Source organism: Castor canadensis, chromosome 1 (assembly GCF_047511655.1).
Source record: "Castor canadensis chromosome 1, mCasCan1.hap1v2, whole genome shotgun sequence".
In the NCBI taxonomy this organism is placed as follows: Eukaryota; Metazoa; Chordata; class Mammalia; order Rodentia; family Castoridae; genus Castor; species Castor canadensis.
In genome coordinates, this window is record NC_133386.1 from 200652511 (window position 1) to 200678707 (window position 26197).

General features: G+C 42.5%; 1 protein-coding gene across 3 annotated transcripts; it reads right to left on the bottom strand.

Moving 5' to 3' along the window:
* Nucleotides 1-26090, bottom strand: Plaat5 (phospholipase A and acyltransferase 5). Of its 3 annotated transcripts, none has more exons than XM_074047917.1 (6): nt 25698-26090; nt 25142-25258; nt 22847-22952; nt 5316-5424; nt 2924-3136; nt 1-1263 (listed from the first exon to the last, which is right to left on the bottom strand). In XM_074047917.1, the coding sequence occupies exons 1-6, from the start codon at nt 25847-25849 to the stop codon at nt 1061-1063; spliced, it is 900 nt and encodes a 299-aa protein (XP_073904018.1). In that variant the 5' UTR covers nt 25850-26090; the 3' UTR covers nt 1-1060. The 3 variants fall into 3 exon arrangements, with proteins under 3 accessions (XP_073904018.1, XP_020007610.2, XP_073904010.1); XM_020152021.2 differs by having other exon boundaries at nt 2874-3136; XM_074047909.1 differs by lacking the exons at nt 22847-22952; nt 25142-25258; nt 25698-26090 and adding an exon at nt 20753-22809 and having other exon boundaries at nt 2874-3136.
* Nucleotides 26091-26197: the final 107 nt, after the last annotated feature.

Here is a 26197-nt window from a genome sequence, read left to right on the forward strand (position 1 = left end):
AGAGATTTTTATCAAAAGCCCATCTTTAAAACAAAACTGCAAGTATCAAAAATTAACCACATACAAAGAACACCCCACATTAATATAAACATAGAGGTTCTTCAACTTTTGAAGTTGAACCTTAAGCAATTTTTGAACAAATGTAAAAATTAACCTTTTTTCAGATGTGGTGGTACATGCCTATAATCTCGGCACTCAGGAAGTTGAAGCAGGAGGATCACGAGTTTGAGAACAGACTGTCTCAAAAAAACCAAAAGTCCAGACAAGGTGATTCACGACTGTAATTCCATCCACTCAGAAGGTGGAGGTAGGGATGATTGTAGTTTGAACCATCTTGGGCAAAAAGTTAGCAAGACTCTACCTCAAAAACAAGCCAGGTAATCCCAGCTACTTGGGAGGTGGATCAAAGGCCAAGACCAACTCAAGCAAAAGCACAAAACCTTAAACCTAGCTACTTGGGAGGTGGATCAAAGGCCAAGACTTGAATTTTTCTGGTAATTCTAAGGTAGAAAAGCAAGAAAAGGGGTCTTATCAATTATACTTTAAATCGAGGGCTTTAAAACAATGACAAAGTTGATATACAATTTTAAAAAGGAAATATTCTTTGGAGAATATGTATCCAGATTAAGATACAGTTGCCCCTAAATAGTGAACCACAGTTTTTCTTCCCTTCTTTTTCTCCCTCCCCCAGCTACACTATGGACCAAAAGGGGCAGGATTAAGATAAATAGAAAGAAGCTAGAGACATTCTAGTCCAATAAAAAAAAACTTCTGGGAAGAGTTCTTTGTTATTGGAAATGTTCAAACAGAAGTTCCCAGGATGTTTCTGATGGTTTTCCAGCATCACAGACTAGAGTTGACCTAAGAAATAAGCAAGGGTCCTTCCTGAAAAGAAAGTAAAATTGAGTGAGTATATGAAATGCCCAGTATAATGCCTGGTGCATAGTAGGTACGCAATAGATATTAATTCTTCCATTCTAAGAGTCCATGGGTCTGTGATCACATATATTGGATGTATTTCTGGAGGAGTAATTAGTACATTCTAGATTCTTTCAGAAGTTCACAATTTTCTTAAACAGAGCAATTGAGAGGAAAACAAGGGGAAGAAAGGAGGTATGCTCTCTTTGCTGGTGTCGGCAGCTCTTCCTCTACTTGATGTTGCCAGCACCTTCAGGAAGTTAGAGGTTTGGGCCTTATGGTCTCCATGACAGCTGAAATAACTGCACCTGCAGCCTTTGCACCTTCCATCAGGATGTGCTCCACCTGAAAGCACATCAGTTCACAGGACAGTCAGTACCAATCCTAGGCTTGCACCTTCCCCTATTGCTACCCCACCATTCCCTTCAGGACCCAGCCTGCCCAGACTTTTGTCCTAGAAGATGATCCAGCCTATGCTGTGGTATATTTCCAACAATCCTAGAGCTTCCAGAGACCAAGAGAAGCCAGGATTTCTGGAGACAGACACCCCAGGCAAACAGGCTTCCTTTCTCCTGAAAAGCATCCAGGATTTTTGTTTCTTTTCTTCCTCAGAGCCACTCATCAAAGGGTAAGTGTGCTGCCACAGTGGTGCTCAGAGGCAGAGGTTTCTGTACAAAGGAGCAGCTATAGCCACTGAGGCCCTCATTCAACAAACAGGGAATCAGAGCCACAGAGGGGAACTCACTTGAGTAGAATTACACAGTGAATTAGTATCCAAGCTTAGCTCTGGGCTTGATCCTCATGACTCCTGGACCCAAGAGTCCTCAGAGGGCCATCTATCATGCCCTCTACCCTTAGCATCTTCTTTTCATGTATAAAAGCTCATGGATTGGGAGATCCCTCATACCAGAGCCCATCAAGTTCCCAGCACTGGTGCAAAGCCCCACAAGAATAGGCAAGTGGAGGATGCAAAGTACAAAGGATGAGGATGCAGAAAGCCAAGGGGGAGATGGAGGAGGGGACTGGACTGCCAGCACAGTGAATAATAGCTGCAGGGAGACCAACTCTGTTCAGAGAACATGAGAAACATAGTGGGGGAAACACACAGAAAAAATAGGTCCCACCTTCAGTCCTTAATTTGTTTCATCTACTTAAAAAGAGATAATATAATATACACTCTCTCTGCTCATCTCATGGGGTCTTAGTAAGGATCAAGTATTAATAAGAGTAGGTCAAATCATTACTGGTGTTTAGGCTTTCAAGGCTCTTCCACATGGTACCCTATATGCCACATTGAATTTATCACTGCCTTATATTGGGGGAGGGGTCACAGAAGCAAATGCAACATGGGCCAGGCAGGTAATGTGAACAGAGTTGGCAGGTGGCACATTGACCCACACATACCACACAGATCCACAACTTGGCCCTGCAGAGATGGTCAATATACAGAAATGCTGGCCCAACTGACTGATCAGTTGGTTGAAGAAAAGCTGCAAATCCAGATCTTTTATGTGAAGTTTCTATATTTTTAAATGCTGGCAAGTAACTCAAATTTTAAAATAATAATAATATATATCCAAAAATGTGGCCCACAAGCTGCTAGTTTGCAACTTTAACAAGAAACTATCTACCAAAAAAAAAAAACTATCTACCTTAATAGATCCCCACTTTCTAAAAGAAAAGAAAGTCTCAGAAATAGAGCAACTTGACGGAGAAGACTGCCCGAATTAATGGCTGATTTGGGACTCCATCCAACGGTCTTCATACTAGCCCATGATGCTTCTACTCCTCAACAGGAGAAAGCAAGAGAAAAATGCCTCCTGAACCACACAGTCCTTTAGAAATGGAACACTATACCAGCACAACGAATAAAATTATGAAACCAGCAATGTCCATTCTTATTACTGATGTGTTGACAAAGCCTAAAATCACTACGAGGAAAAGAGAAGCCACACCTGCTGGCTCCTGGCCACGCCATATCGGAGGTTGTTGACAAAGTGCTCACAGTTTCCATCAATCAGGCTGTACTGCACTATCTTGTTGACCATATTTTTCGTGCGCTGGATGATCTTGTCCACCGGCAGGGGCAGGTATGTCCCATCCAGCTTGTTGTTGACCTTCCAGGAGCAGCCATGAAGCACATCCTCCAGGCGACTATATTTTACCACCGCATGGTTGCTGAAGATAGAAGTGATACTGCCGACCTCAAATTCGTCACCTAGAGAACGAAAGCAAACAAAAACTGGAAAGCTTTGAGGAGTAGCAGAACCAGAGTGCTGGCTCAGCCTCAGACCTTTTGTAAACCACTTCCTTTGGGGACTTTGGTTTTCTCATCTTTGTAAAGGGCTGACAGAGGCCAGGAATTGGGCTAAAGGAAGCACAAAGGACCAACTTTCCCAAGAAACTTTCTGCCCTGCATTATATGCTCCACACTCCACCCCTACAAGAATCTCTTATCAGTTCTAGAAGTGTCTTACAGTGTGGCTCTGGACTGGGTTTTACTGACCTGACCAAGTCATAGAACTTGAGTCTTGTTTCCTAACCAGACTTCATTAATTTCTATCCTTTGTGTGTCATCTCCTGGATAAGAGGGTGTCGTGTTCACCATCATGGTGATTCCATGATCCATCTCATTCTGTGGCCACTTCAGGGGCACAAGTGAAGCCAAGCACACAGGGCTCTGAATGTCACTCACTCCCACCAGTGTCCACCCAGAACCCCTTGGCCTTTAGCACTATTCAATTATGGGGATTCATTAAGGGTTTGTTTTAAAATAAAGGTCCACAGCTTTGAAAAAAGACACATTTGAGAGCTGTTATACTATCATTTTCAATCCTTTGAAGAGGGCCAGAAACCTACCGAAGGCCAGGTGGATGGCCATTTAAAACCAGATGGAAGAGGACTGGTGGAGTGGCTCAAGCAATAGAGTGCTGGTCTAGCAAACACAAGGCTCTGAGTTCAAACCCCAGTACCTCAAAAAAAAAAAAAAAACTAGAAGAGGTGATTTTGAGTGTTCTTACTAAAAAGCAGTGAGAAATGTTTGAGGGTGATGGATACATGGACGCATAATTGCCAATGTTGTTGTATACAGGAATCAGAACATTACATTGTACCCCCATAAATATCTACCATTCTTGTATCAATTAAAATTTTTTTTAAAGTTTAAAAGATTTTTTTGCTACAACCATATGAATATGTAAATATGTATGTCTCCTCCTTTGAAAGTTGTCTGAAAGCAAGAAATGTTCCTGTCCTTTTCTTATGTATTTAAAGAAAATCTGTTAATTTCACAAAAGGGAATTCAGCATGCAGGAGCAGAGATGGCAGAATTCATTTTTAGAGAAAGATCTGATTTGCAGGAATAACTGTTAGTGATCTCTTTGACTATACCAGAGGGAAGTTCCTCTGGAAAGGAAAAGTGGAGATGAACTTTTACATTGGTTCATTAAATTCCTTGACAGGAAGTAGGGACAGGAATTGAATGGGGCTCAGAAGAAAGGCCATAAGAAAAGACCCTGTCCTGTGAGAGGGTCCCAGTAAGGTGAAAGACTGGGCTGAAGGAAGAGAACAGCACACAGGAATGACAGCTGCAAACCAGTTGTGGTCAAAGGCCTTTGGCACTGCACTTCTGTAATTCCATTTTGAAAGGGCAAGACTTGCATAGGACACAAAATTCAAAAGGAATCAGAGCATGTAATGGAGATGCCCCTCCCCCATCTCTCAAGTTCTCCCCACCAGGACCTATCTCCTCTGGCAGCTACCATGAGACGAGGTTCTGGATATTTGTTTTTAAGTTGTTTCATGTTCTATTGAAATCTTCCTCTATCACTATCACCTACTCCCCATCAAGTCAACGCTAAACATGAATTAACCACACATTCAATCTCTGCCTTGTGTTAATGCTGCCTTGAGAAATGAAATGAGGATTGTATCTACATTTAGGGTGAAGCAGTCTGGAGGATGCTGGATCAGCAAGAACACAAAGACTTCCACCATTGGCAGCAAGGTGCCAGAAGCAGCATTTGAGGATGGCAGGAAACAAATGTCATGTGATCATCTGCCCAGCCCCCCCACCCACAGTATCCTCAGAAATATGGGGAAGGATGCTAAATTGCTGTCAGTACAAAACAGAGGCTCAGAGTTCTTAGATTTGTATTTTTTAAGGGTTCACTAGATGGGTAGGTAATTTGGGGGACACTCCACACTGTGTCACTCTATGGCTGGACACTCAGTGGTTTCTAATGAACAGAGATCAAGCTCTACATAAAGGTCCAGGAATGCTTCAAGGTGCTTTACTGCCAAAGAAGGGCAACAGCAGAGGAACACAGTAATTGACTGTATTTCTGTTTACTTTGCTAACTTCCGTATCAGTATTTCCATAGTATCTCCACTCTTACTTGGCGGAGCCAGGTGGACCACACAATCATCTTCCACATAGATGGCCCAGTGTTCATAGCCAATTCGAAAAATCTCAATCAGGTCTCCAGGTCTCGGTCTTATTTTGACCTATCATGGAAAAAAAAAAAGATAAAGTGAATAGGCCCAGGGAACTCCAGGGACTTTGTCTGGGAATCAGTTACGGTTCAGCCCATAGACTGTTCATCACTTGACAGAATTCCAAACTGGAAAAAGCTCTTTGCAAACAGAAGGTCACAGGATGCCTCTCTCCTGCTACCAACTTATATTGTCAAGCCATCAGGGCCATCTCTGCCTGTGATAGATTGCCTCCCAGCTCTGAATGTGCCCATATATGTCCTGTGATAAGTGCCTAAATTCCTTCAAGCATTTCTCCATGAAGTGAACATGCTAAGCTTTCAGGATAGAAAGTGCTGGAGAGGCAGGATGCTGGTCAGTGGTGTGGTACAAGGATACGTAGGAGAGCTCTGCCTCCACCCAGAACCTCAGTCTATCTACCTTGCAGCCTCAACCTGACAATAACCTTTCTGACAGGGAAACCAGTGCCAAAAAGCCTCCCACCCCTGTGGGTACCATGATTCCCTCTGCAAGTTCCCTAGATGGCCCACCTACAGCCTATAGGTCTCCCCTCCTCTGCACTCCCACACCACCAGTGCCTGGGCCATTCCACCCCTGCTTGCACAGTGACTGTAGACCAGCTCTATCCTGGCAAAATCAGTGAAGCTCTCTGTTATTAGGAAGATTGAACCACATCTTTCCAGTGAAGTCTGAACCTCTTCCAAGTGTGTCCTTCCTTAAGCACTCTCCCCAGCTCTGAGATACCCTATAGCATTTCCTCACACCTTATAAACAGTCTTTTATCATAGTCTAATTCTTTAAGCTCCTCCTCTTTAACCTATTGTGTAATATCTATCTCCTGATTGGACCCAGACTGCTGATAAACTGTCACTCAAAGAAGCCTGGAGGAGAGCATTTATTTAGCAGGATATATGTGTGTGTGTGTGTGTGTGTGTGTGTGTGTGTGTGTGTGTGTGTGTGTGTGTGTGTGTTTGTGTGTTTCAGGGACAGAAGTAAAGAACAGAATATACATGCAGCAGTAAGTATGGAATTGTGAATACAATAAGCACTCACATTATTAAAACTATATATTGAGCACTTAATGTGTGCAAGAAAATGCTATTCTGGGCCCTAGGGCTTTAGCAAAGAAGAAAATGGCCCAGTCTTTGATGGCATACAGCCTTCATTCCAGGGGAGTCAGAGAGATTAAGATTCCCTGTGTACATGGGAATGTGCACATGAAGATATGTGGGCAGTTAGGTGGGTATGTTGATGAAAATGAGCGAGTGTGTGCTCATGCATATATATATGAACATGAAAGTGAGTTTAGACAAACTGGACAAATGAGGCCATACTGCACACACACACGTGTCAAAGCCCTTTGGCTCCCCTGAGAATTTACTTCTTGCAGTAATCAAAATTCTTTTATCCTTCCTACTCCAGTACTGCATTTGAGAATATAAAATTTCCACCTAAATTCTGATTCCTGACCCCTAATGCCTCCCAAACTATCCCTAAGTTTGTCTGAGACTGGTGATGAGAAGAGGCTCTGCTTGGTGATACCTCCCTGGAAAGGCAGGCTAGGAGGTCAGAGCCTCAGAGAGGGAGAACTACCCACACACCCATCCACTTCCCAACTCTTCTATCCCTCATCCCACACTGGCAACAAGCTTCCCACTAAATTTCCTCAAGGCTGCAGCTCTCCTCCTGGTGCCTAGTCCTCTTTTCCTTGTGAGGACAGAAACTTGCCAGAGCAAGAGTTCACAAAAGTAAAAGGTTTGTTTTTTTCTTAACTTATTTCTTTCAAAGCTTTCCTGAGGTCTAACTTACATGCCATGAAATGTATGCATTTTAAGTGTACAATTCAATGACTTTTAATAATTTACTGAATTTGTATAACCATCACAATCTGATTTTAAAACATATCCATTACCTCAAAGAGATTCCTAATGCAAAGTCAACCTTCAACCCATAAGCAATCACTTCCCTTTTCCCCTACCATCCCTATTCTCAGCCCCAAACAACGACTAAGCTACTTTCTGCCTTTCTAGATTTGCATTTTCTGGACACTTCATAGAAATGGACATCTCATAAATGCCTGGCTGCTACTTAATGCTTTCGTTTTATCCACATAGCAGGTATCAGTACTGCATTATATGGATGCATTTTGATTAACCAACTTTGTTCTTTTTCAATAACAGTTTGGCTATTCTGAATCCTTTGCCTTTCCGTGTAAATTTTAGGATCACTTTGTCAATTTATATCCCCTAAAAGGTCTGTCAGCATTCCAAGAGGGATTGCATTTAATTTATAAATTGATTTGATAAAGACTGACACATTAACATTACAGATCTTTCCAACTCACAAATAAGAAACAATGCTTTTTTATTTAAGTTTTTTTTTCTGGTCTCACTTACCAACACTTTGTAGCCTTACTTATTGTGTTAAACTTATTCCTGAATATTCTTATGCTATTTTGAGTGGAATTATTTATTTCATTATCAAATGGTTTATAGCTTATAGAAATATCATTATTTTATGCATTAATCTTATAATCTGCAAGCTTTCTGAACATATTTACTAATTCTAATAGACTTTATAAGTCTGTGTCACAAGGTCACTGTGCTACTGGATTCAGTTTACTAGTATTTTTCTAAGGATTTTTGCATCTCTATTCATAAAAGATATTTTTGTAGTTTTCTTGATGTATCTTTGTCTAACTTTGTCCTCACAGAATGAGTTGGGAAGCAACTTCACCTATTTTCAGAAAAAACTTGTGAAGGATTGATAACTTCTGCTTTAAGTGTGTGGTTGAATTCTCAAATGAAGCTAGCTGGTTAGCTGGTTGGTTTTTCCCATGCTGGGGATCAAACCCAGGGCCTCGTGCACACTAGGCAAGCACTCTGCCACTGAGCTACACCACCAGCCCCAGAGTATTCCTTTTAATGTCTGTGAGATTGGTAATGAGTCCCTTTTTCATTCCTGATTTTAGCAATGTGATTCTCTTTTTTGCTTGGTCAGTATAGATAAAAGTTTGTCAATTTTATCTTTTCAAAGAACCAGCTTTTGCCTTTATTTTTCTCTATTGCTTTCCATTTCACTGATTTCCACTCCAATAATTATTTCCTTCCTTCTGCTTGCTTTAGACTTAGCTTTCTGTTCTTTCCCAGTTAAGGCAGGCATTTAGCTTATTGATTTGAAGTGTCCTTTTTAATGTGGGCATTTACAGCTATAAATTTCCCTTTAAGAACTACTTTAGCTGCATCTCATAAAATCTGATATATTTTCATTTTCATTCAGCTCAAAATATTTTGTACCTTCCCTATTTCTTTTTGGACCCATGAGTTATTTAGAACTATGTTACTTAGTTTCCAAATACTTGTGGGTTTCTCAAACTATTACTCTGTTATGGATTTCTGATTAAATTTATGTGATCACAGAAAATATTTTTGGGTCAGGCATGGTGGCTCATGCTTGTAATCTCAGCTATTTGGGAAGTAAGGATCAGGACAATTGTCGTTTGGGGCCAGCCCAGGCAAAAAGTTGGCAAGACTCCATATCAACTAATAAATGGATCATGCTAGTGTGTGCCTGTCATCCTAGACACATAGGAAGCATAAATAGAAAGATCACAGTCCAGGCTGGCCCAGGCAAAATGACCCCATTTGAAAAATAATTAAAGCAAAAAAAGCTGGGGGCACAGCTCAAGCAAAAAAGCACTTGCCTAGCAAGCATCAGGCCCTAAATTCAAACACCAGTACCACCAAAAAAAACTTATTTTGGATTATTTCAAGCCCTTTAAACTTATGGAGATTTGCTAATGGCCTAGAATATGGTCTCTCCTGAAGAACATTCATGTATACTTAAGAGGAATATGTATTCTGCTGTTGTCAAATGGAATTTTCTATAAATGTCAACATGGACAAGTTGGTTAATACTGTTGTTCAAATCTCCTAAATTCTCACTGATTTTCTGTCCATTTATTCTGTTCATTATTGAGAATGGCTCCCTGGATCTGTATAACTTAATGGTATGTCAGTGACTGGGGATTGAATGGCACCTTAAGCTAATAGGGCTTTATCCTTTGCTTGTGGATCTCCATGTGGCTTGGACAATTCATTCAAAATTGGAGATGTTTACAAGTCTGTCTCAGGTTTTGTCTCATGCCTTTATAAGGCCTGGTGTTCATCCAGTAGTGACACAGTCAGCAGGGCTCCCTCATTCCACCCTGAATGTGTACACCAGCCTTGCTCACACTTTCCAGACCACAAGATATATGTGGTCTTTTCAAGACTTCTTATTACCTGGATTTCAGGCTGGTGAAGTGGCTCTAATTGTAACAGCATCTGCCTAGCAAGTGTGAGGCCCTGAATTCAAACCCCAGTGCTCAAAGGGAAAAAAAAAGAGCTGAATCATTACCTAGATTTCCATGTTGAATTTCTGACTGGTCTGTTGATCTATTGTTTGTCCTGATCAATATTGCAAATTTGGCCTTCAAATTTGTGCCACCAAGATAACCAATGTTGTAACATGTCATAGAGCATGGAATTTTCCACACAGTGCTCCAAATAAAGCCAGGTGCCTTTGCTGCCACTTCTAGTCCTCCGGCCGTGACCCACCCACCCAGAGAGAGCACTCTGAATCACTACAGATGTCCACTGTTTTTTTCTAAGAATCTGAGATTCAGTAGACCTTGAATTAATACTTCTCAGTTTGTTGTATACCTTTGATCAAATGTCCACACTCTTTAAATGGCTGTCCTAAGCAATTCCTTCAAGCTTCATCTTTGCTTTTGGGGGGAAGATGTGCTGAGATCTGCACTTAGCCATTCCACAAATCCTGCTCATCACTGTAGGAATTTCATTCTATGGGCACAAAGAAAACAATCTACACCACAAATATTTCATGGAAGGAATTGAGGCCAAAACAAATTAAGTGATTTTTCTCCCCAAGGGACCCACAGTAAGTCCAGAACTAAGTACTAACCAAATCAACTCTGCCTTAAAGAGGAAAGGCAATGGCAGTTAAACACCCACTAGAGGGCTCCCCAAACCAGGCTTCTCACTCAGAGAGCAAAAGTATATTGTAGAATTGAAATTGGATTTTCTTTTCTTTTTTTTTTTTTTTGCCACAGGACCAGGAAAAGACAGGTGGATATTGCCTCCCTAAAACCTGAAAGGTGGGAGTAGATCGAGGAGGGTGAGCACTAAGTGTTGTAAGAACAGCAGGTAAACTGGGCACCTGTGGTTCACGCCTATAATCCTAAACTACACAGGAGGCAGAAATCAGGAGGATGGCAGTTCGAAGACAGCCAGGCAAATAGTTTGCAAGATCCTATCTCAAAAAACCCTTCACAAAAATAGGGCTGGTGAAGTGGCTCAAGGTGAAGCCCTGAGTTCAAGCCCCATTACCTCAAAAAAAAAAAAAAAAAAAAGAACAGCTGGTAATTGAAGGCACAGATCAGAGGTGATGTGATGATGACCAATGGCTATGGAAGGCCAGGGAACAAGGGGCAAGCAAAGACAGGGAGCAGTAGAGAGATCTTTCTCATCCTTTAAAGAATATTATAACAGAACTATTAGCAAATTAAGAAGATTCTCTTTGTGATTCAAATGTTATCAAGAATATATCTTTCTAACAAACTGTCTCTGTCTTATCAAATGGCAAAGGGTTCAGACAGCACTGTTTTAAAATGTCTACAACAAAGTCTCAATTAGAAGCATTTTTTAAAAATTAACATGGGACAGGCACGATGGCTCACATCTGTAATTCCAGCTACTTAGGAAGTGGAGATCGGGAGGATGGTAGTTCAAGGCCAGTTCAGGCAAAGGTTTGTGAGAGTCAACAAACAAGCTAGGCATCATGACTCACATCTGTAATCCTAGCTACAAAGGAGGCATATATAAGAGAAATACAGTTGAAGGGCAGCTCAGGTGAAAAGCACAAGACCCTATCTGAAAAATATCTAAAACAAAAAGGGCTGGGGGCGTGGCCCAACTGCTAGAGCACTCACCTGGTAAGTGAGAGATCCACCAAGACAAATAACCAATTAATTTTAAAAATTAACACAGGTACAAAATGTGCATGTGCTAATGCAAATAAACATTTTAACTACCTTTAACTTACAGTTTAGGTATACACAAATCTTTGTTTCATAGATTTTGTAATTATTTTTCCTTTTTTCACAAAGGTAAATCAGAGAGTAGAACTCATTCAGCGTGTTGTCTTTAGATGGACTTGTACACTAAGCTAAAGCTATTTCTACTATTATACATACATGATCAAAAACCCATAGGAGCCAAGTATGGTGGCACATGCCTGTAATTTCAGCACTAAGGAAGCAGTGGAAGGAGGATCTAGAGTTTGAGGCCAGCTTTGGCTGCATAGCATGACCCTGTCTCAAATAAACCAAGGACTGGGGATATATCTCAGTGGTACAGAACTTACCTAGCATGTTCAAGGCCCTAGGTTCAAATCCCAGCACTACAATTTAAAAAAAAAATAGGCCCACCCACACTGATATAGTAACCATATAGTAACATCTAAGTCCTTAACTAGACAGGGAAAAAAAAAAAGCTCAGGGATGAATAATGAGTATAGACACAGGTGTAGAAGCCCAGATAGATCAAACTCAGCTATTTCTAGCATTGATGGGGGCTGAAGGCAAGAGCAGTGTTATGGGGCAGGTTTTGCTAAGTAAGTTCATAGGGCTCCCCAGAGATGTTGTGCTATCCCAGATCAAACCCTGACTCCATCTCAGTCTACCTGAGCACAAATTCTAGTACCTGAGAGTCCTGCCCAATGACATTCCACCTTCATCCAAACCATCAACGCAGTGGACAACCACATCTGTTCTTCCTGGGAACATGCAGTATCTTCACAGACCCACTTCCATACCAACCAATCAACCAATTCTTTCCCACTCAAGCTGGCTGGGTCATTCCTACTGGTGACATGACAACAATCAAGCAATCAATAAAGATCCTGGTTATTCCTTCCTGGAATAAATGCCAGTTAGAAGATAGCGCAATACATGGTGATGCTACTACAAGAAAATCTAATGAAATCTGAGTTGGGGAGATGGCTTAAGTGGTAAAGCACCTGCCTAGTGAGCCCAAGACCTTGAGTTCAAACCCCAGTACTGAAAAAAAAAAAAACTAATGAAATCCAAATTTGTGGGACAGGAAACAGTTGTTTGAGGAGGAGGGATGGGAAGGAGACTTTGGTCTTTCAATACTCTCTCACCAGCAGTATTGCCACTGGACGATATAGTAAAACGAAAAACTAAATGAGACTCACAGACATAAGGGTAATCTAGATTTACTCACTCCAAATTTTCTCCCCCTGTAAATGATTATACCAAGAATTCATTCCCAGTCTTGATTACACATTTAAATAACCTATAAAACTCTGAAAAGTTCTGAATGGTCTGGAGTATGGCCTGGGTGGCAGAGTTTTAAGCACCTCCTAAGTGAGTCTAATGTGAAGTCAAGGTTATGCTACGTTGGAGGCTCTTCCAAGGTATCATCTTCCCTTTTCCTTGACTTTCCTGTCTCCCCAGTCATTCATGAACCATAGGAGCCTGTCTCTATCTTCCCAATACCAATACCAATCAACACTCCAGCCTTCAACACCACCATTAGTTTTTTTCTGCCTTTTTTCTCCCTTTGGAATAAGGTGTTACTTCAGAACCCTCCATCCATCTACTGTTCATTTCCTTTGCACAGGCTGACAACCCAGGTCTTGGCCTTCTCCCAGAAATGAGCGCCCACTTAGAAAAACTGGTCTCTCCTAGGTTCCCTGGAAATGACAGTTTTGAAAGCATAAATCCAACAGGTGCAGTGTAGGAAAGTGGGTAGAGAGTTTGTTCCCACCTGTGGCAGGTACCAAGGAGGCAAGAGCAAGATCACAAAGTAGGAGCATTACCTTTAACTCCCAGGAGAAAAATCGTGAAGCCTGTAGACCATTTCCAAAATATACTGAATCCTTGGTCAACCACTAAGCAGGCATCAGAGCAGATGTGAAAAGCTAGAAGCAGAAGAAACGCCTCACTTCCAGCTTTGGCCCTAACCAAGATAATACCTCAGTAATGGAACCTGGAGTCTGAAGTGTTGACAAAACACTTGAGAATTTACATTAGAGTAGTCCTCCCTTTCCCTCAGTTTCACTTTCTGCAGTTTCAGCGATCCACAATTATCCATCACAGTCCAAAAATATTAAATGAAAAACTTCCAGAAATAAACACTATATACTCTTCTAAGTAGCATGGTGAAGGCTGTACCATAACACTGTGCTCCACCCAGGTCATGAATCATCCTTTGCCCAGAATATCCGTGCTGTACATGCTACCCAACCAATAGTCACTTAGTAAGAAAAAAACATAAAGAGAGGATACTGTAGAATGGAAGGCAGCTACAAAGTTGTAGAAACAAGACAGGATTTAGAGTCAGGAGACCTAGCTCAAATCCCAATTTGGACACTTATTTCTGTTATAAATCTATCACCATGAATTTTTTCTAATCCTTTGCAGTGAATAAATATATGTGTGTGTGTCTGTGTGTGTGCATGACTTATTTCCCCCAGAAATTCACCCTTCATGTACTCAGCTGACAAGTATTTATGAAGCACCTACTGTTTTAAGCATTGGGAATATAGCAGCAAATACACTAGCAAGTTCTCTTCCATCTGGTTGGAAGGAGACAGATTATCAATAAGAAAAATAGCTACGTAATGTGATAAGTGGCAATAAACACAGTTATATAATAGCGTATCATCCTGCTTGGTTGGGGAAGCCTACTTTAGATAGTATGTATGGGTTGTAGTTAAGGTAAATGATGTAGATTTTTCTGGTAACAGCCTTCTCATTTTCTTTTGGGTAACTTCGCCTTCCCTCTCTATTCTAGTGATTCCAGTAAGGATGCCAATCATAGTTTTCAGGCTTGGTGATCATTGCACCTTTTTCAAGGCTGGGCCAGTTGGAGTCTTTCCCTTAAATCTTTATATATAAGACAAGGGAGGAGATGCTCTATTTCCCCAGGGGTTGCTAAACTGGGTCTCCCATTCCTGAACCCCATGTAAGAGGTTGTTTGATATAGGAATGTGAAGTCATCAGTCTTAAAGAAGTCAAGAGAAGAGGTGGACAAGCAAGAGTCCAATGACACTGACAGGGTTCCAGATACTGGTTCCAGTCTCTAGAGAGCCCAGAGCTGTCCAGGTTCCTACAATGAGCCTTCCCTGACTCTAAGTCATGCCAGTAATACCCGGTTGTAAAAAAAAGAAAAGTGCTACAATCCCACCAGACCAGGAGAGGTGGATCAAGCCAGTAATCCTACCTACTTGGGAAGCAGAGCTCAAGAAGATCACAGTTTGAGGCCAGCCCAGACAATAAGTTCTCAAGACCCCATCTCGTCCAATAAAAGCTGGGTGTGATGGTGCATACCTGACATCCCAGCTAGGCAGGAAGCATAAATAGAAGAATTGGGGTCCAGGCTGGCCCAAGCATAAATGAAAGACCTTATTCATAAAATACATAAAGCAAAAAGAACTGGGGAGATGGCTCAAGTGGCAGAGTGCCTGCCTGGCAAGTGTAAGGCCCTGAGTGCAAACCCCAGCACCACCAATGCTACAAACCACTGACACAGAGCAGTGCAATTGAGGGTAACCATGGACATATTCTATTTGTGCCTTACACCCAGTGACTTCTATGAAGAAGTAAGATCTAGGCTGAGGTCTCAAAAGCAAGAAGAAAATTATGTGTAGCTCTGGAAAATTATTCCACCAGGGCAACAACACAAAGAATACTGATGGGAACATTTTGTGCAGCCAAAGGAAAAGTGGGGAAGAGAATGTCAGACAAGGCTGTGGAATAAAGAGACCAGACTGTGGTGGAGGCCAGGCTTTTCTGACTCTGGCTGGACAGAAGATAGAAGGTGAGAAACCAGAAAGAAGGAGGGCACACAGCTCTCAAGCACTGGTTGTGAAAAGGAGACATGAAAGGTGGGAAATGAAGGCCCCACGGGACCTGGAGAGGGCCTTTCCCAGACAGAAAAGACGACAGCACATGTAAATTCTGGAGGTGAGGCTTCAGCAGAGAGGGAGATGTTAAAGATGGCAGAGAAAGAAGGTTAATCAGCAGCAAAGGAGACCTGGAAAAGAAAGCAGGAGGGGCCCAGATCAGGAGTACATTGAGGAGGAGTCAGCCTTTAGAAAAAGAGAGGTCCAGAACATCCTCTCCAAAAAGAAGAGGTATGTATTTGTGTGTGTTTGCTTGGGCTGACATGACAAAATCCTACTGACTGGGTGACTTCAACAAATGTTAACTTTCTCTTAATTCTAGAGTCTGAGAAGTTCAAGATCAAGGTAGAGTAAGGTAGATGTCATACTGAGGCCACTTCTTTTGCCTTATGGGTGGCTACCACCTTGCTCTGTGCTCACATGACTTCTCTGTGTGCACTCACAGTGGGTGGGATGGTGGGTAAAAGAGAGAGCGCTCCCTGGAGTCTCTTGTCACTAATCCTATCAGATCATTTAACCTTAACTACTTCCTTACTTCAAATACAGCCACACTGAGCTTTAGGACCTTAACACAGGAGTTATGGGCTGGATTTGAAAAATCAGGGAAAAGCAATGCAGAGGAGGCAAAGGCCCTGATGAAGGAAATGGCTTTGGTTAATTGGAGGTAGACAAACATAAAGGAAGCTGGGATGGCTGGTACAGAGTAAGTAGGAGAATGAAATTGGAGATGACATATGGCTGGATACAGGGAATGGAAAGGAAAAGATGGAGAATGTGGGTGGTGTGGGGGTGCCTATATCTGTGTTCGGCAATCTCTAAGGCCTCATTTTAGGAAAAGAGCTGGTGTTCCTAATTTGTTAGGACCCCAAGATGCATTTATTTCATCTTCTTTCTTGCCATTAATTCACCCATTATATAAAGCAGTCAGTAATCTCCCGTATTTTAAAGGGCATGTACATGGGTTGCTGAAAGCCATAGAAATAGGAGTAAGTGATGAAAAGGGTCCACCGACATGGCCTGGGAGAACCTAGAGGAGGTGAACTTAGCAAGCCTATCAAAGAACCATGCAGAGACAGAGACCTCAGTCAAGTTTTAATGAAAACAGAACCTGGAGTAACTCTAAAATAGAGAAAGCCAAATGAAACAATGTGTCAGTGTTATACAAGATTTCACATAAGGAGCTGGTGATATTGCTTATCTTGTAATATAAATTGTTATCTTCTTCCTGTTTCTGAAATTATTTGGGAGGACCTTGAGAGCAAGATCAAGAATATCTTTTAATCTCTGCTGAGCAAAAAGCTGCAAAGAAGCAACAAGGTACTTCTTATTTCACTAGTAAGTGAAACCCTTACTTTCTTCTCTTACTCCAGTTTTGGGACAGTGAGTTCTGTAGGTCTGCTTTTTGGTTATAATGTTACCAGAGCCCACCCTTGAAAATACAAGTCACCATAAACTTTTTTAAAAGGACTCTTATGAAGTATTAAAGGCAATGGCCACCCTGCAGCTACAGAGACAACAGTAACTTTCTGCATCATATTAACTTGTTAAAGAATCTACTTGATATGGTGTTAAATTAAAAACATTTATAAGAACATATTGATTTACTGTGCTGTGCAGTGTGGTTGTATGAATAATCATAACAGTTACCAACTTATTCTGTTCTCTGTTAACATAAATCAGTCTTAGTAATTTGAACAAATGGTCTTGAAACATGCTACAAATTATTGGCATGTCCTTTGATAAATATGAATAAAACACATCTAGGTTGGAAAGGGAGAAGTGAAACTGCATTTATTTGTAGATGATATGATCATCTATATTAAAAATCCAATGAAATCTATCAAAACAAATTACTAACACAAATAAGTCAGCAGAAAGGTTGAAAGATACAAGATAAATATACAAAACTAATTGTTTTCCATTACTGGTAACAATCAGAAATTGAATTTTTATTTTAAATTTTAATACCATTTCAATAGTATCAAAAATATGTACTATTAAAAGATCCACAAATATTCTAACAGCTGTGCAATATATGTACAGTGAAAATTACAAAACATTGGTTAGATAAATTACACAAGACCTAAGTAGATAGACTACCTTGCTCATGAGTCAGTGGTCTCAAACTGTCACTGCCAGTTCTCTAAAGACTCTGTGAAATGCCAGTCAAAATTTCAGCAGCATTTTTAAAGAACCTAAAATAACCAAAACAACTCTGGGGGAGGGAGGAACAGAATTGAAGGGCTAATATTACTTGTCCTCAAGAGTTATTATAAAGCACAGTAATCAAGATAATATGATACTAGCCTCTCAATAAACACATAAGATCAACATAACAAAATAAAGAGGTGAGAAAGAGACCCACAATTACATGGCCAAGAGCAAAGGCAACTCATGGGGAAAGGAAAGTCTTTTCAACAAAAATGATGCTAGACTAATTGTATATCCTTAAGCCTGCATGGGGGCACACACATACAATCTCAGCCACTAAGAAGGCAGAAGCAAGAGAATCACAAGTTGCCCAAACCAGGCAAAGTCTGTGAGACCCTATCTCAAAAACAAAAAATAAAAACAAAACAAAAAGGCTGGGGATTTAGCTCAAGTGGTACAGCACTTGTCTAGCAAGCACAAGGCCCTGGGTTCAATCTCCAGTGCCACAAAAAGTAAATAAATAATATAAAGTAATAAACTTTGATTCATACCTCACAGTATATACAAAAATTAAATCAAGATGTATAAAGATGTAAGTGTAAAAAATAAAACTATAAAATATATAGACAAAAATAGGAGAAAATCTTTGTGACTCTGGATTAGGCCAAGATTTCTTATATACAAAACCAAAGGCACAATTCATAAAAGAAAGAGATGATAACTTGGGTTTCATCACAAGCACCAGTACCACAAAAACCTGAGGCACAGACTGGGGGAAAATACTGCAAAGCATAATCTGATGAGGCACTTATATGCAGAGTTTTTGAAAAACTCTCAAAACATACAAACTAACAGAAAAAAATGCAAAAAAGATTTGAAAGAAGATATAGAAAGATGGCAAATAATTACGCTAAAAGATTTTCAATATTACTAGGAAAATGCAAAATAAAACCATGATGATACCCAACACCCATTAGAATAGCAAAAATATCAAATGCTGATGAGAAACATGGAGGGACAGGAACTCTCATACGCTGCTGGACAGAATGCAAAATGGCACAATTACTTTGGAAACCAGTAAGTTAACCATTTACCTACAATGTGATCTAACAATTTTATTTTACTCTGAGGATTCACTCCAGAGGAAAACATATTTGTACAAAGACTTGTACACAACTGCTCATAGCAGCTTTATTTGCAATAGCCAAAAACTAGAAACAACCAAAATGTCCATCAACAGGTGAACAGATAAACAAATAGTGATACATCCATATGATGAAATAGTGCTCAGTAATAGAAAGGAAGGAATTATTTTTTTTTTTTCACATTTTCAGTATTTTATGCATTGTATGTTATATACAAAATGGCTGTGGTTGGCTCTGTGTGGATACTGTACCAAGAGCATGGCTAAAATAGGGAAGAAAGCATAGTAAATTATCTTTTTTTTTTAGGAGCTAGCATCTTGCTGTGTTTTCTACTTTAGCCTGCAGAGTAGTTGGGACTACAAGCATGCGCAGCCACCCCTGGTTAACATGCATTATTATCTGGGCAGCAGGTGTGATGTGGGTAAAGGTAGGAGAGGGAAGATGGAATGTAGCTAAAAGGGGGAGGGGGAAGAAGTATGATATGTATAATATCATGTGTAACATATTTTAGATTGATTGATTTGTGCTGGGGAACGAGCTTTGGACATGCTAGGCAAGTGCTCTACCACTGAGCTACATCCTCAGCCCTAAAAATATTTTTTAATTAAAAATTATTAAATACAGCTGGGTGTTGGTGGCTCACGCCTGTAACCCTAGCTACTTGGAAACTGAGTTTGGGAGAATCACAGTTTGGACTGCCTCCCCCGCCCCCTGCCACTGCCAAACCCATCTCTAAAATAACTAAAGCAAAACAGACCGCAGGTGTGGCCCAAGTTGTAGAGTGCCTACTTTGCAATGCGAAGCACTGACTTCAAACCCCGGCCCCTCCACATTTTAATTAAATTAAATTTTAAATTAAAATAAAAGCAAGAGCCAGACTTGGCACACATCTGTAATCTCAGTACTAGGGAGGCTGAGGCAGGAGGATCATAAGTTCAAGGCCGTCCTGTCTCTAAATAAATTAATAAAAGCCAATACAGCCAAGCACCGGTGGGTCACACCTGTTATCCTAGCTACTTTTGTTTTTTTTTCTGGCTGTACTTTTTTTGTGGTTTGAATTCAGGACCTTGCTATGCAGGTGCTCTACCACTTGAGCCACTCCACCAGCGCAATCCTAGCTGCTTGGGAGGCTGAGTTTCAAGGTCAGCCTGGGCTAATAGATCTCAAGACCTCATCTTCAAAAGACTGGAGGTGTGGCTCAAGCAGTAGAGTACTTTCTTTATAAACAAAAAGCCCTGAGTTCAAACTTGTTACACTAAAAAAGAAAAAAGGAAAAAGCCAACCCAACTCTCTCAACTTGAGTCCATGCCATTCCTACCTCACTAAAGGAGGTGCAGGGCACCCCTTACTTTGGTTACACATCAGACTTGCTCACAAAACTGTCTCCCCAGGGTTAAGTCCAAACTTGATGGGCCATCAGTGTGATCTTACCTTATCCTTCTTAACTTTCCCCCAAACTATACCAAAGATGCCCAACCAGAGATGATTTCTCTACCCAGGGGCAAGTCAGAGGCATTTTAATTATCATAGCTGGGGGTGCTACTGATACATGGTGGGAAAACAGTGCACAATCCCCACAAAGAATTATCCAGCCCCAAATGCCAACAGGACTGAGGCTTAAACCCCAAGTGAAAGGGGGTCTACTCTACTACTACCAGGAACAAAGGTTCAAACCCACATCTCCTGCCCATGTGCTGCCCAGCAGTGTGCTCTGTCCACATGTGCTAGCCCACCCAGATCCACTTCTTTCTAGGACCTTCTGCCTCCTGAACTCTTCCTCACCCGTCCCAGTCCATGTGTCATAATTGCCCTTGTCTGCATTCTTACCAACTCATCAGGTATTTATGGGCCTTCTGACACCACTTATAACAAAATCCAGATTCCTTCTTAGCTACTATAATGCTATTAAGTTACCCTGTGTTTTTGTGACTTGCTTACCCAGCTAGATTTGTAAGTTTCTCAAGGAACACTTAGAAGAATATTTCACAAGCTGTAGGTCCATCATTTTTAATTGTCTGGAGTCTCTCTTTGCAGAAAAAGAGAATGCTCACCTTGGGGGCAATGCGGACCCGCTTGCTATGGCGGGCAAGCTCTGAGCTCATGAGTGAAGCCGCGAGGGGCAATGGCACTTTCACTGAGGGCTGCAGCACCAGGGACTGGTTCACTGGAAATTGGATGGGCACTAGGTACGAGCTGACCCGTGGTAGCAGTGGCTTCATCTTCCGTCGTGCACCCAGTGGGAGTTCCGTTTTGAGGGTGACGTTCCGGCGGAGCTCAGGATTGGGTCGTTTCTGCTGCTTGAACACCTGGTCCAACGTTAAGTAGCGATTGGCGCTGGGATGAATGATCCAGAAGGAGACCTTGCCGTTGGCAGATGTCTCCCGAACAAACATGTCATGGAGAGAAAGATTGTGGCGAATGGAATTCTTCCAGCCTGGCTTGGCAATGTGTTTAAAATAGGGGAAGTGGTCTTCAATCCAAGTATAGATGTCCTTCAAGGTCATGCGCTTCCTCTCAGTGCTGTTGATGGCAAACTGTATCATGGCCATGTAAGAGTAGGGTGGCCTCTCAGACATAGAGTCCTGCCAGGACGTTGATGTTCCCGAGGGCTCCTCAACCTTAACCTTAGTCTGCTCCAGGTGGCAGTTCTCTTTTTCCTCCACCTCTTGCTTGATGCTGCAGGAGCCCAGCCCGTCAGAACTCATCTTCCCAAGCCACTGGATATTGGTTAGGCTGTTGTCCAGACTGCAGCCCACTGCCTCAGCCCCAGCACAGTTCTCCTGTCTCTGCCTTGGAGGGGCTCCAGGTGACTTAGAAACATTCACATCCCTAGCTGCAGGCTTAAGGCCCAACGTCTCGGTGATCACTTCTGTCCTTTTGGAATCATCGCTGCTTTGAACTTGAGGCTGGAGGGCAGGAGGATGAGCTGGGGGTCCTCCACAGCTGATGAGGATGAATTTGTTGGGTCCGCTGCTGCCACTCTCTTTTCCTTTGGCAGTCAATGCTGTGATAATGCTCTGGATGTCGGCATTGTTGGGGATGACCACCACCTGTGTGCTGGGCATGGTGGGGTGGTTGATAATCTTGATCCCAGTTGGAAACTTGCAAGAGCTGGTCTCTGCCACCTCCTTGGAGGCCTGTGCTTGACTAGGCTCCTGTTGGGCAGGGGGTCTTTTAGGTTCCTCCTCTGATGTCTCACCCAGGGCATTTTGAACAGGAAGAGGCAGCCTCCGTCTTTTGAGAATCAGTGGCCGACGGGGGCTGGTTTTCATCATGAATCTGTGCTTTCACTCTCCATTGAGAATCACAGCATGGACTCTCAGACCGCAGCGCCGCCGGGCCGGCCGCGGCCGCTCCAAGCTGGGGCCAAGCCAGGCCCGGACGGGGACTCGCGCCAGGCGGCCGGGTCCCGGCGGTGCGGGCGGGGTGGGAACCCCCAGGAAGGAATTATTAACAAGCAACAACAAGGATGTAACTCAAAGTGATTATGTGAAAGGAGACAGACAAAAACAAAGCACATACAATATTTCACTTGATAAATCTCTAGAAAACGCAAACTCTGTGACTCTATAGGAAGGCAAAGTATAACACTTGATGCTTACAAGTAAGCATGAGGTAGGAAGAGGCATTTGAAAAAAAAATTTTATTTTTTTTTTCCAGTGGAACTGGGGTTTTGAATCTAGGACTTCGCACTTCCAAAGCAGGCACTCTACTGCTTGAGCCACAAATTCAGACCATTTTGCTCTGGTTATTTTGAGATGGAGTCTTACCAACTATTTGTCCAGGCTGGCCTCAAATGGCAATCCTCCTGATCTCAGCCTCCCAAGGGGCCAGGATTACAGACGTGGACCACTGGCACCAGACTGAAAAATTTTATGCTTGATAGAGATGGTCATTATCTTGATTCTGGCAATGGTTTCACAGTTGCGTACATCAGTCAAAATGTATCATTTTGAAGAAGTGGAATTTAAATACATACTAATTATGCCTCAGTAAAGTTGGTTTTTTCAGAGAAAAAAATAAGCACAACCAACATCCCAACTCAGTGTGAGTTTTTATTAGAAACAGTCTAAAGTAGAATACAGTCTAATATGTAGAGAAATGGCCAGAAGCTAAACTACTTTAAGAATTCTTGTTATACCTACCTCAGTTGCTTGCTTTTCTAACTTGCCTTCACTCTCAGGCTTGGGTGACTTCAACTCTGGTCTCTTTGGGCTGAGTGCAGTCTCCAAGTTAATTACAGGTTTCTCCCTAAGGGATTTTGCAATCACATCGTTAACAAACAATGCTATTGCACAATTATTGGAAAATCTGTACTAACAATCACTTCAGATTTGTGATTTTACAACACTTTCCAAATTTGACACTGGAGGAAACAGTTCCTCCTAATTTATTTCTGCAAAATCCTTAACTTTCTTACAAAATGATTGCTGCTCCCTGATTTCCTATCAATTGTTTAACACACTAATGACAGCAGTGAGGAGTGTGGAACCCTGAGGAAATGGAGCCAGAAGGAGGCCATGAAGGAAGGACCACTGTGCACCAACTGCCTGATTATAAGATCTGTCTTAAGACAAGTCTATAAGACATTCCACAAAACCACAACTTCACATAAAGACCACGCAACTGCTCACAAAGAATACTTCTCCAGGACTGTCTGTTCAACTTGGGCTGGAACGACACCCTCCCCCCCTTAATCAGTCTTTGAACACCTGTTAATAATCCTGTGGCCAAAGATTATGGTTTCAAACAATTTATGTTATCCTTCTTATTTTGCCTTTAAATGTTGTCCTGCACCCAGTCCCCTGGAATACACTCATGGTCCCCATGTAAGAGGTACTCAAACGGCTTTTGCTGAAATGTACTGACTCCTTACTTGGGCCCACAAATTAACTAAAAACAGGAGAAGCTTAGTATCCTTGCCTCCATTTTGTATCTGTCTTTGCTCTAAGCCATTCTCTTTACAGTCACTTTAAAATCACCTTGGATTCCAGAAAGGACAGAATTGATAACATCTTTATGACAAAGGACTGAAACTTTCTATAAGGAACAGTGAAATGTACAGGACAGACCACCCCTCCAAATGAGGACAGTTACGTATAATGATGAGGCTGCACCCTGGAGCAGAAGCAATCATCTCATGGGAACCAGACTGCTCCCCTCAAGTGATGACAACGATAACATCTTCTTTGAAACCCCTCTAGGGACCCTTGGACTGAGACATGGTCAACCAGAACACACCTGTGACTGTAACTATTTAACCATGCATACCTTTGTCCCCTGACCCCAGTTCTTTTGTCTACTTAAACCTATAGCTCATGTCTATACCCTGAAAGATGGCTGAAGATGAGCTGAGTGCTTACTCTGCCCCAAGTCGTATAATAAATCTCCTTTCTCTGCCTTCACCATGCCGCTTTATTTGGTATTTAGGAATGGTTGGCCAGATCTGGCATATGGAATCTTAGGAGTTTGGGCCTCCATAGCATGTACGTTTCACATTGCAATATTTCCTACTTATTCCCAAATAAATACCATTCTCCCACCTCTCTCAAAATTGACAGTAGCTTTCAGCTTTTCTTTTTACTGTTAATTATTCTTTTTAAATGTTTATCAAAGTGATACATTCACATTAACTTAAAAAAGGAAAGAAAGAAAACAGTACTTAAGAGTTTATAATGAAATGCAAAGGGCCTCAGTCACTTCCCTAGCTGAGACAAGGGAAGCCCCTTACACTCTGGGGCTGTTTCTTCCAACAATTAGCTCCATACTAGCCACAGCATCGTAAGTGAAAGTAATGTGAAATAAGTGGGTGTATCTTATCCCTTGGAACATAGGACTGAAATGGGAGACAACAGGTTTATTCAAGCCTTTGAGGTAATCTGGTACAGTGAAATCTTTTGAAGCTAAAAAGACCTGTGTGTGAATGCTTGCTTGTCAAGAGGACTGAATGGGAAAGTGCATATTTACACATCTACTATACCACCAACTCAAAAATGGCTTTTGCTTTATCATCCCCAAGCTTTAACTCTCCTACCAAGGTACAGTGTATTTTCAGTGTGGCCTTTCTCCAAAATTTCAGCCCCTCCAAAATTTTTTTTAAAAGAGGCAACCATCATGTTTTTAATGAAAGTGCACTGAAGACATCTGCAAGAAAACTGCATCATTCATTGGTTAGTGACACCAACCCACAATACTGTAAACAGTGGAGAATGACGCTGACTAGAAAGTGCTACTACGTGTGCTACAGCCAGCAAATCCCAAGCCTAGATCAGCTATGAGCAAGAGCACAGCAGCCCCCCAGCTATCACTGAGTAGTGATAGCTGATTCACTAGGAAACCACGTCAGGATTTATTTCACAAACTGCCATCCAAGTCAATTCTTCAAAAGCCTTCTCCCAGCCGGAGACCCAGACCCAGTCCTTTCAAAGAAAGAATCTTACCCCTGTTGGACACTTTGGCCTTGTTCTAACATGTCCTGCTGGGACTGCTTGGGCAAGTACTGGACCAAAGCTTGCGATTCCACCGTTTCTTCTAATTCAAGAGGGGAAAATGATGTTTAATCCACAATTGCCTTCACAGAATGTAACCTGTAAATGGGAAGTTCCAAACGGCACCTTGATATGGAAAGATGGGCCAGGAGCTCTGGTCTAGAACCGCTCCTAGCTCCCAGTTGAAACCAAAAAAAATGGATGTATGATGGACGGGGCTGTCTTCGGAACTGCTGGGAACAGATTCTGGGAAATGAAAGAAGTGAGGGGGGTCACTAGATGCCGGGTTCGTTCTGATTAAGTAACACGTGGCCATTTGGAAATACCCACTCGTTCTGGTTAACAAGCATTTAAATATGTCTGAGAAGGAGCCCTGAACACAACTCTCCTGCCTTTTCTGAAGGCCCAACGACTCGCTGGCGCTGGGAAGTGGAGAACAAACCAGGAAGGCTTCCGGGCTTTGGCCTGGGCCCGGCGGCTTCCTGGGTAGAGGCCCCGTTCCTGGGGCAAACCTGAGTGGAGCACGGTTGAACGTCCAATGGCAGGTTGATCGTCACTTGACCCGGTACTAGTGGTTCTGGAGGAGGACTTGAGACCAGACAGTGGAAACCTAGAGGGGCTGGGCCCATACTCCCTCCTCAAGGTCGGGCTCAGGCCCATCCCGCAGCTGCAGCCCGCCTGCCCCCAGGCCTCGCAAGGGACAACTGGCCTGGAGAGTTCCCAGTCGGCGCGGCCCCGGGTCCGCGGAGTCGCGGGATTGTGAGCAGTGGGGCCTGCCGGGCTAGGAACCGCGGAGGGGAGGGCGGAGGAGCGCGGAGAGGGGGCTGCAGGGCAAACGGCGGCGGGGCCGCGCGCAGACTGGGCAGAGAAAGGTCAGAAGCGGCGACGGAGGCGCACGGGGGACGGGGCGCGCGGCGACGGAGGCGCGCGGGGGACGGGGCGCGGCGACGGAGGCGCGCGGGGGGCGGGGCGCGGCGACGGAGGCGCGCGGGGGGCGGGGCGCGGCGA